This window comes from Pundamilia nyererei, unplaced genomic scaffold (assembly GCF_000239375.1).
Source record: "Pundamilia nyererei isolate P.nyererei 1_Seehausen unplaced genomic scaffold, PunNye1.0 scaffold00073, whole genome shotgun sequence".
NCBI classification, from domain to species: Eukaryota; Metazoa; Chordata; class Actinopteri; order Cichliformes; family Cichlidae; genus Pundamilia; species Pundamilia nyererei.
The window spans coordinates 3,002,391-3,013,635 of record NW_005187474.1 but is presented as its reverse complement, the minus strand read 5'-3'; the positions used below and the strand labels follow the sequence as shown (position 1 = coordinate 3,013,635).

At 38.6% G+C, this 11,245-nt stretch overlaps 2 protein-coding genes across 6 annotated transcripts in view; one reads left to right on the top strand and one right to left on the bottom strand.

Annotated features, from left to right (window-relative positions):
* The window catches only part of ap3m1 (adaptor related protein complex 3 subunit mu 1), a 14,040-nt gene extending 6,603 nt beyond the window's left edge, over window positions 1-7,437 (bottom strand). The window contains exon 1 of the mRNA XM_005737180.1: window positions 7,421-7,437. The gene's annotated coding sequence lies outside the window, so the exon portion shown is untranslated. The remainder of the gene's footprint in view (window positions 1-7,420) is intronic.
* The window catches only part of adka (adenosine kinase a), an 11,585-nt gene continuing 7,766 nt past the window's right edge, over window positions 7,427-11,245 (top strand). The window contains exons 1-4 of one of the 5 annotated variants that reach the window (XM_013911872.1): window positions 8,430-8,491; window positions 8,572-8,628; window positions 9,828-9,902; window positions 10,922-10,975. In XM_013911872.1, the coding sequence (XP_013767326.1) occupies window positions 8,615-8,628; window positions 9,828-9,902; window positions 10,922-10,975 (143 nt within the window). In that variant the 5' untranslated portion in view covers window positions 8,430-8,491; window positions 8,572-8,614. Of the gene's footprint in view, window positions 7,705-8,405; window positions 8,518-8,538; window positions 8,629-9,827; window positions 9,903-10,921; window positions 10,976-11,245 lie in introns of those variants that run through there. The other 4 variants (XM_005737181.1, XM_005737184.2, XM_005737185.2 and 1 more) reach the window with 4 other exon arrangements.

The following is an 11,245-nucleotide window of genomic DNA, read 5'->3' as shown; positions in this document are numbered from 1 at the left end:
TTTTTTGAAATGGCCTATTTGTTTGTTATTTTGAAATTACGCCCTTTTAATTTTGTGTTTTTGTTAAAATCGTGAAATAATATATTTTTAAACATTTTATTTATGGTTTTATTACCACACTTTTTATTGATTAAAGGAATCTGATTTAACTGTAAAGAAGGTAAACTTATTTGTCCTTTAGAGTAATGGAAATGATTTTGCATCAAATTCAGCACAGGTAGAAGGATCGCATTGCAAACTCTGTTATATTCTCTAAGGGAACACTGAATGTTAAACTTGACTTTAAAAACACCTAATTCGAGAAACTGCCCCTTCTCATCAAGTAAATCTGTTATAAAAATTATCTATTTTTCATACCACTCCTTAATGAATAATGACTTCCTATTAATTGTAATGGTCCTGTTATTCCACAAGGTGGAGCCATGGGGCGTGAAGTTATGGGAAAAACCCATCTTCCAATAAGACAAGACCTGCTTATGGTATTCTGACAGTTTGACCGGCAACTTCGATATATTAAGATCACATTTCAGGAGAAAAGCCAACCCTCCCACCTTTTTGAAAATATTTTTGGGGATATGAAACCATATGGAGTCAGGCTTTAATATAAATACTTTTAACCAATTTATTTTAAATACTCCAACCACTGATTGAAAATCAATGGTCCTTATACCTCCTTTGGTGTATTCTTTGACCAGTTGTGATTTTTTTTTTAATGTAATGTGTTTTATAACGCCAAAAGAACTGATTGATTACTGAGTTAATCTTTTTAATACTATGCGGGGTAATGTATAATGAATAAGCTGGGTAAATCATCTTTGAAACACCCTCTGATTCTGATAATAAATTGCGTCCAAAAATTGCAATGTGTCTCGTTAACCAATGATTTAGTGTTTTGGACATAGCATCGATTTTGTCTTTCAGGTTTTTTGACTCTCTAATTTTGAGGTCTTTATTTAATTAAATAAAAATATTTAATCAAATAATTTAATCAATTTATCAAAGAAGATATCTGCATTCTCTTTTTGAATTTTTTGCTTATACAAATTATTATAAAATGTGTTCATTTCTTTACTTAAGAAATGAACACATTTTCTCTATCATATAGTGCCATCCTTACTCAATTTAGTTTTTTTTTTTTCTTTGTCTATGTTTCTCTAGGTTATAAAATTACGATGATTTCCCCCCATGTTCAATCCACTTGGCTTTAGATCTCACATATGCTCGCTTAGCTTTTTCCAGGTACACATCGTCTAGTTGTGTTTGTAAAGATTGTAAGCTTTCTGACTCTTCTGCAGTTATATCAGGCTTACCACATTGCAAATGTATTTGTTCAATTTGATTTTTCTGTTTAAGTATGCAACGAGCAGATACTTTTTCCCAGATTCTATAGCTAGTTGTTTAACACTGTATTTGAACCATTTCCATTTGCCAACATTAGACATCATCATGTCATCAATTTCTAATTTTATTTTTTTAACTTGTGTACAGAAGTCTTTGTTCTGCAATAAACTATTATTAAATTTCCATATGCTTTCAGCCCTTTGTTGTCTACATAAGGATAACAAGAGACTTATTAGACAGTGATCAGTAAGTGGGGTTGATTGGGTTTCACATTTAGTAACATAAGTTGTTATTATTTGAGAGACAAGCCAATAATCTCGTCTTGAACATATGTTTTTATTTGTTGGACTCCTTGGAGCACTGTCAGTCATGGATTGGCCTCCCCAGACCCCGAAACTCAAAATTATTGAAGCAGTGTGGGACAAAAGCCAGCCAACAACCAAACAAGAGATTTGAATGTCCTTCAAAAATCCTGGAGAATGATTCATTAAGACTACTAACTGCTGCCGCACTTATAAGTTGTTAATACAGTATGTCTAAATGAAAACATAACTAAATTCAGACACGTGAGGTTGTGCTTAAAAGAATGATACCAAACAAGGCGAAGTAAATCGTTTTTAAAGGTGAAATGTAGAGGGAAAATCAAAAGTAGAGAAAAATGGCCAATTATACCGTGGAGCCCAGAGGGTTAAACTTTTTTATTTTATTTTAAGTAACGCAAGTTACTTTTTTGAAGAAGTAACTAGTAACTTTAATTACTTTTTCAAAGTAACTTGCCCAACACTGGTCATAGTTGGTTCTAGAAAAAAAAATGCAAAGATCTTGAGAACAAATTTGAGATTGATAGAATGATACGGGAGCAGAAAAATAAACATGTGGAACTCCTGACTCCCCTTCAAGTTGAAAATAGGTAACTGAAACAAGAAATAGGCCCTGGAGCACAAACTAAGCCAGGCAATAGATGAAAAACAAAAAACAAAACTTTATAGAACTGAAGCAAAAAGATGATTGAATAAAACACGAACTCATGGCCCAAGAGCAACTAAGGCAGGGTTGTCGAACTCCAGGCTTCGAGGGCCGGTGTCCTGCAGGTTTTAGATATCACCCCGGGTCAACATAAAACCGAATCAAATGATTAGTTTATTAACAGGCCTCTGGAGAACTTTAAGAAATGTTGAGGAGGTAATTTAGATATTTAAATCAGCTGTGTTGGATGAAGGGCACATCTAAAACCTGCAGGACACCATCCCTCAAGGCCTAGAGTTTGACACTTGTGAAGAAAGAGAATAGAAGATAAATTATGAAAAAAAGAATAACAGAATATGTACTCGAGGCCGACACATTTCTTTACTGTCGAGAAAAAACTTAAAGTTGTTTAAGAAGAAAAGGCAAATTTAAGGTTGTACTTCAAAAATAGAAAAAACAAGCCAAGGAAGATTAAGCAGAAAAGGGCCATAGCAGACAAAAATGCAGTGCTGAAGAAAAACAACAAACTCTTGGACCTGCCTTTGGACAGGGACCGTGTGTGTGTAAAAATGTGTTAAAGCTTAATAAAAAGGTTATTCTTAAATACACTGGTGCCTTTGTAACAATGCAGGGCAGTGAGGATGGGAGTAGTTGGAGGCTGCCACTGGAAGGCTGTCTCACTGGAAGGCTTTAATTTGTCTTATTTGTGTTCGTTTTATCCAAAAAAGGAAAGTCAGAATGAAAGTTAGATGATCCACCTCAGCGAGACGATGTTGTCAGAGAGAGGATCTCTGATACAGTCAGGTGTGTCTTAACACACCAGCCAGTGTGGGTGAAATGACACTCTCTGAGTCATGGTGCGAACCCCAAGCTGGGGCTCCTCCCCAATCCACCTAAGTTAAGAGAAAAACAAACGCTTTTTTCCATCAAAAACTTTTCTTCATCAGGGTGGAGAGCCTCCAACCTCTCCATGCTGAAAATGATGAACAAAAAAGCTACAAAGTACAGAGAACTGCTTTTTACATGTTTGTATTATGAAATAAATTAATAATTAATTAAATAGTTGTTTATTTCATTTATAAACTTCACTATTTCATTAATTATTTCATCTGTGGTACTTACCCATCAGTGTATGTTCCCTGTTTTTGCATACATTAAAATACCAGTACTGATGACCAGAGCATATAAATGCAGCACTTTTCATATCTGACAATATATTTTGAAAGCACAAGACAAATCACAAACTGTTTTTAATTTAGGTCTTTATTTTTATTTTGTTTTATTTTTCAGCCGTTGATTTTATGGTGATGTGATGCTATATTACATTTTTAAGATTCAGTTGAATTTAAGATTTTTAATATAGCATCAAACTTTCTCCTCAAGTTGTTTTATACTGTAAGATAAAGATCCTACAGTAGCAGCAAGAAAACCCTGATAAATTAATAATCCCTTATGAGCAAGCACTAGGCGACAGTGGGGAGGAAAAACTCCCTTTAACAGGGAGAAACCTCCGGCAGAACCAGGCTCAGGAAGGGACGGCCATCTGCCGCGGCCTGTGGGGTGTGATGGTAAAGATAATATGAGGAGACAAGATGAAGAATATAAGTTAAATTCTAATTACATAGTTTTTAAATAAAATATACATCAGATGTTAATTCTGAGGCCAGACTAGATTGCTTTAAGATTTAAAAAAATAATAATAATAAAAAAAAAAAATCAAGCTGACAATTTAGTCATCACTACTGCGTTTAAAGCAGCAGCTGAATGGCTTCTTTTAAGCTTTTAGCACTGCTGAAAAAAACCTGGCAAGTTTGGCTTTCTTGGAGACACCAAGATGAATTGTTAGGCGCTTCAGTGCAACGAGGAATCCGACAAGGATGCCCAAAGCTTTTTATATTGGCAACTTAATTGTTAACACTATTAATCAAAAATTCGAACAACATACAAGGAATATCAATTTTTAATAAAGATTTTAAAATAAGTCAGTTTGCAGATGATACATTAGCTTTTTGAAAGATAAATCAAACTTTAAGTATTGTCTCAATCTTCTCTAAAGCTTCTGGTTTATCTCTTAATATCAAAAACTGTGAACTCCCGATTCATACAAGGTTGGAGTCTTCAATTGCTTCAATTAGAGTTGAATCTGAAGTCAAATATTTAGGGCTGACAATATCTAAATGCCTCATTAGAAGAGAAGACACTAATATTTCTAACCGTATCATGGATATGAAGAAATCACAGAGACCTCACTATTATGGTAGAAACATCCTATCCAAAGCTGAAGGTATCTCCAAATTGATCTATCCTTGTCACTCTCTATATATCTCCTCTAAAAACATTAATAATGCCAACACAGTTATTTTCCAATTTTTGTGGAAGAGTAAAACCCACTACATTAAAATATCTCAGGAATACAATACAGTTGGTATCAAAGCCCCAGAATTTGAATCCATGGTTGGCACCCTTAGAATTAAATGGTTAAAATCTTGTCTCTCACAGCCTGACTCCATTTGGTTTCACATACCAAGATCCTTGTTTAATAAAATAGGAGGTTTAGACTTTATTTTGTAATGTGATTTTGAGGTTAAAAACCCAATCAAGTTATCACTTTCACAAACAGATTTTGCATTACTGGAAAATGATATTTACCTATAACTTCTCTCCTCATAATTCAACCTTATGGAACAATAGGGTGTTCTCCGCTCACAGACTGGACAGACAGCGCGCAGCAACGCACCTAATGATGTTTAAAAGATCCCAAAGCGCAAGTCCATCTTTTCAGACGAACTGCAAAATTATTTCCCTCGTACTGACCCAGTACTGGTAATTTTTCTTATGCAGATGAGGCATTATTTCTGTGCCATTATTTAATTCCAGAGGCTTTTAGGTTATTATTTTTTTGCACTTGTTGACTTGTAAATGACATTTTATTTCACAATTCATTAACCCCACGGAGAAGGCATCGTTTAAATGTGTTTCTTTAAGAAAGTTCTTCACGACTGAGCCAAGTGTCCTCTTTTTTGGAAATCAAAATATGGTCACCCTAATTTATTAGTAATTTCATCAAAGGCAAATTATTCCATAGCTATGATAGAATGGTTACGTGGAATGGTTCTAGTTTAGTTACTTCAAATAAATTTGATAAAGTTTACTCGAAATGTATGAAATGGCCTATTCTACCTAAAGTTAAAGAAACACGCTTTAAAATCCATCCATCCGCTTACCCTTTTCGGGGTCGCGGGGGGGTGCTGGAGCCTATCCCAGCTGTCATAGGGCGAGAGGCGGGGTACACCCTGGACAGGTCGCCAGTCTGTCGCAAATTCTTTATATAGAATTTATCCTGAGGCAGAATTTCTTAAAAAGAGAGAGAGAGATTTGGCTTTGAGGTGGATCAGTGTTTGTACTGACAAAAACGAAACCCTAGAACATCCTTTTTTTTCCTCTATGAACTATCACACAACGTTTTTGGTGTGGCATTTAAAAAAAAAAAGTGTTTCTCTTTAATATTCCCTTAATGCTGTATGTTTTGTACTGTTCCAAATCCTTATTTGTATTATTACCTGTGTTATCCTCTTTGCGAGTTTGCATTTTGCAATTGCTCAATTTAAAAAAAAAAAAAAAAAAAGATAAGACAAGAAAAAAACAAAAACACAACTTTTGAACCAAAAATTGCTGCACAACTCCCCGAGCAGCTCAGGAGACGCCTGCAGATCTACCAACACGTAAACGCAACGAAGCCGGTACAACAAGAAAACAAATCAGAAGGTCAAAGCCTACATATTATTAAAAACAATATCCTGGGTGGCTTAAATACCAAAGCAACCTCGGCGTTAACTCGAGCCGCACTTTGATAACAAAGTTTCCGGCTTTTTCATCAGGCTATATTTACGGACAGCTATAGCCCGGCGCCGTGTTGTGGATCTGGGGTTTTGTTTCCCTCAGTAGAGTCTTGCAGGATTTCGGTCAGCGTTTCCTTTAAGCTTCCCGACCATTCCTCGGCAAAGACAGACAGTATACCCTATAACCTAAAATTAAGCTGTTATATTTTTTATTCACTGTTAGAACCTTTTAAAGAAAGTTATTTAGACTAGCTTTTAATGTATCCCAGTCTTCTCTTAGCATGTATGATACTCCTAAGATAGACAGATGGCTAGATAGATGCGGTAAAAGTTTCATAAGACATCTTGTGCTGGGAAAAAAAAAAGTTTTTTGTTTCGTCATGTTTTGGGTCTTTTTCATTACAGGGAGTCACTGCATTGTGTTCTATGTGTCTTTAAAAGATCTAAAGAAACTCTGCAAAAAAAAGAAGTGCCAGGCCTAAAAGAAATTATCTACAGCAGATGAACATTATCTGGAAGTTATAAAAATGCAATTGAAAGAAAAAAAATGCAGCAAAAACCTGACACTTTAGTTAATCCATCTCCAAATATATTTCACTAAAGGCTCATCACAAATATTCTCATGGGAAAGGTGGCAGAGCGAAATGAGGTATGCCAAATTACACCAGAAGTGGACTGAAGAGAGTCCCAGATTTAAACCCAGTGGGAGTATTGGCACATGTGATTAGGTAGAGGATCATCAGAAGGTCCTTTTGCCCGTCTTTGGGGGGATACTCCCACTGGGTTTAAATCTGGGATTCTCGGCCATTTGACCTTAGAACTGAAGACTCTTCTCGGATGAGAGGTGAAACGTCTTCAAGCAACTTAAAGAAGTCCAGACACTTTTCTTTCCAAGCTCCTTAGACTGTTGGGGAGCTTGTTAAAATCATTGATATCATTAATGCAGAAAAATACCATCATGTTTTGATCCACCATGCACTAACACCTGGAAAGCATTTTCATTTTTTTTAGCAATGATCCAAACACACATACCTGAGTATAAAAACCATGATGGAGCACTGTCAGTCATGGATTGGCCTCCCCAGACCCCGAAACTCAAAATTATTGAAGCAGTGTGGGACAAAACCCAGCCAAAAACCAAACGAGAATGTTTGTTTTTTTTCGAGAATGATTCATTAAAACTACTAACTGCTGCCGCACTTATTTCCCATTTTCCTAAAAAAAATATATATATATATAAAAAGAAATGAGAGGTGACTAAAGTTGCTCCTTACCTTGCCGTCGCTTCACGTTAACTCTGCACGGCGTCATATTTCAGGCTTCTGATTGGTCTAGCTCTGCAAAGGCGGGATGGAACTATTGCCTGCGAGCCATTCCCCGGAGAAACAACGACAGCCCCATTGCTCATAGCATGACCGCTTTTTCGTGCCGGCTAAGGTGATCGCAACGTGCTTTACCCAGTCAACATGGCTTCAGACGAACCCAAAGCAAAGAAACCCAAACTCTCAGAGGAGGAGAAGCCCGAGCCTCCGCCCAAAGAGAATGCCGTCAAAATAAGGTGACCGAAGACTAAAAAAATATCCCTAATAACAGCGAGGAGACACGACCCTCCTCCCACGCTTCCAAGTTAAATGCTAATATATGTGCTATCAAACCTTAAAAGGTTGACACTGTTAGCCTGTGTGTGTGTGTGTGTGAGTGAGAGAGAGAGACACATGCACGTGCACAAAATTGCGAGTTTAGGCATTGATTTTGGATGTTTTCGAGACCTCTGAAGCAGTTCAATGGGGGCGAGATCGTAGCGTAAAGCAGCGGGTGCAAAGTCCTTTGATATTTTTGCTTTTTGATAAGCAGGGCTTTAGCTAACTGTTGGCTCATAAAGCCTGCTGGGTTTGGGCACCTCTGCGGTGAAGCAAGCCCATCTAGCTGTGGCAGGTTTTAGGTTGTGGTCGAGCATGAGCACCACCAGAAAGCAATGTTGGGACTTGGTGTGGGACTCTGCACAGCTGCAGAGAAAGCTTACAAGAACCATCCCTTACCAGCTCCCAAAACACTCAATTGCGAAACAAGTCACATGGCGTTCATTGCAATGCTGTAGTGCTTCCACCATCACCACCCCCTCTGAAGAAATCTGATGGCTGCTGCTGATTACTACATTCACCTCATCTGCGGCACTCCAGCAGCCCAATCAGCAGCACGCTTCTCACGGTGTAATTTGGCTTCAAATGAGTGAGTGAACTGAGCCTAGAGTCAGCAAGACAAGCCAATCACCACAGAGACACACACAGCCGTGGCCCTTGCCTCCAATCGGCCAGCTCCGAGTGGGAGGAGCTGTGTTTGCAGGGGTAAATCGATCTTCCTGCACACTGAGGTGAAATTGTCAAGTTTTTTTTAATGCTCTAGCTCCCTCTTCAACCGGTTTTAGGTCGCCCAACAGGTTTATCTGTGTGCACACAAAGAGGAACAATATGTCTGCTGCAAGGTAAGAGCAAGCTTACGTTAGGGGAGCTGATCTAAAGGCAGGCATGGTTTAGTGTAATTGTCTGCACATGCCTAGTAATCATCTGACTACACATTGGAAATTATATATGTGCTGTAGGAGACAGTAGATACGATGCAGCAAATATCGACTGGATGGTTTTCCGAGACAGAAACCCATCTGTGTAGCGTAAGTCACCGTCAGGTCTTGGCGTCTCCCTGCTCTTTGCTTTTTTGAAAAAGCTGTTCTTTCGTATTAACTGTAAATCTTTGCCTTGGGCGAGAGTAGACAGAGAACCTTTATGGGCAAGTATGGTTCCACGTGTTCATGTGGAGGTGGCATCTCTGAAGAGCTGTGTTCAAAGACTTGCTCCATCTGGGGGAGGGGGGGTTCCCAAAAGCATTGACAAAGAAAAAAATTGTTCATATGAAGGGCACCTGTGAAAATGACACCAAGACTGAGATCTAAGGGCACGTGGTGGCAGCATGTGGATTATAATGCACGCACAGTTCAGTTTTTGCTTACAGGTGAAACAACTGTGGACTAACTCGCTGGCTGGATTTGGCAACCGATGTGCCCAACATGTTGACACAGAGTAGCGGTTCCTGTGGTGCTCTGAAATTCTGTTATTTGTTTTGGTTTTTTGTCAGCATGTTTAGTTGTGATATTCAAGCTCTACTTTCGGTTGCTTGACCCAGAAAAAGAACAGACTACACAAGCAGCAGAAGCACACGCACACTGAGTGTACTGCTGTCCTGATGTTGCCACGTTGTGACGCCATAACAAAGTTACATGCATGACTGACTGGGTTTTGTAGTGCCTTCTGATGAGTCATGCATGTTTCCTATTTATGTCTCTTTGATTCGTGCTGTGCCTTAAGTCACATAATTAAAGTCAGGTGGAAACGGATCTTTTTTTGAATAGAAATAAAATGGCACGCTAACTGGAGTGAGCAATCATAAATTTTTAAGTCAGTGCAATTTGGCTTTCTGCATGTTTCTGAAATACCTGAGCATTTGACAGATTGCTCAACCAGAGCAAAGGAGTAATGGATTTCCACTGCAGCTCAACTGTTAAGAGCACCTTATTAAAGTGAAGACAAATCGACGGGACTGAAACGATTTAATGTACAGATGACTCGTGAACGCTGTCGTATTAAAATTAAGAGATGTAGCTCAAATCTGTTTGTCTTTATGTTTCAGCACTAATTCACTCTTTGGGATGGGAAACCCCTTGCTGGACATTTGTGCCGTTGTGGACAAAGATTTCTTAGACAAGTAAGTATGAGAATTAGAATCACGAGTGCTTGTAATCCTGCCCTTTTGATTGGTCCAGTAATGAGTGGTAATAAAATAGTGCATATATATGTAAACACATACTTGGTAGAAGGTGTTTACTTCCAAAATAATACTGCTTTGCTGCTTATTTTAACCCCGATGTTATAAAGGAGAAAGAGTAACGAACTGTGATTTTATTTTTTACTTTTTGCAAGTCACATAAGATCAATTGAAAGGGAGACATTTGGTATCAGCGAGGTCACATCAGTGACAGGCTGGAGGAGAAAGAGATTCCCTGATGTAATTTGATCAGGAGCAAGATGAAGACGATAAAGGGAAGCAGAGCACAGGAAGCGGCAGAGCTGTCTAATAATCAGCGTCAGCAGAGCTGTATGTTCAGCAGATGCATTGCTTTAATGTATCCTGAAAAGAAACCGCACCCTGTTTGATCATCACGTGTATTTACATCACCAAAAACTCAGGACTTCAAAGATCCTGTAGAAGTTGTGATTATTACCTATGATGTAGAAATCCAGGGATTGTATTGACATGACACATTTAAATATTCTCTGTAGTAGTGGGAGCCATCAGCTGAGATCTGCTCAGAGTAGCCATGTTCTCTGTGAGTTGACCAAGACAGACGGGACAAAGGGCAGCTCAGCGTCCACTCATTAACCCCTTGCATAAACTCCTGGATTAGAGCTAAACCAGCCGACTGTAGCTCTAATTCAGTCCCACTTACAAAAAAGCACAACTACAACTGCACTTTAATCCCCAGCCTACCGTTGTGTGACCTCCCGTTAAGGAAACCATACCTTATTTAGCTTTAGTTGGGCTGAGATTATTTGAGCAAGAGGAAAACAAATCACACTTTCACAGGGAAAATGTGTGAACAGCACATTTGGAAGCTTTCCTACTGCACTTAAAATCCCGGCTCACATAAATGGCGTCCACATGCTTGTTATTTCTGTTTTATTTGAAAGTAAGTCTTCTTTTTTTTCTTCTCTGATTATTTGCAGGTACTCTCTGAAACCCAACGATCAGATCCTGGCTGAAGCCAAGCACAAAGAACTGTTAGTATCTCCTCTGTTGCAACCTTCACTGTAGATTATGTAGGTTTTTGTAGAGCTCTTCCCATGTGGGTTTACCTAATCTTCAAACATGGCTTGTGTTCTGAATTCATACTGAGTTTGCACCCCTCTGCTCTGGAGCGGGCCAGTCAAAACAAGCGCACACTAGAAAGTGCCACGATTGACCTCTGTGCCTTCACATACAGCCAGTGGTAGAGCAGCAGATTCAGCGCAGTGAGACCATCTCATCCAATAGCAGACTGGGACACTTTT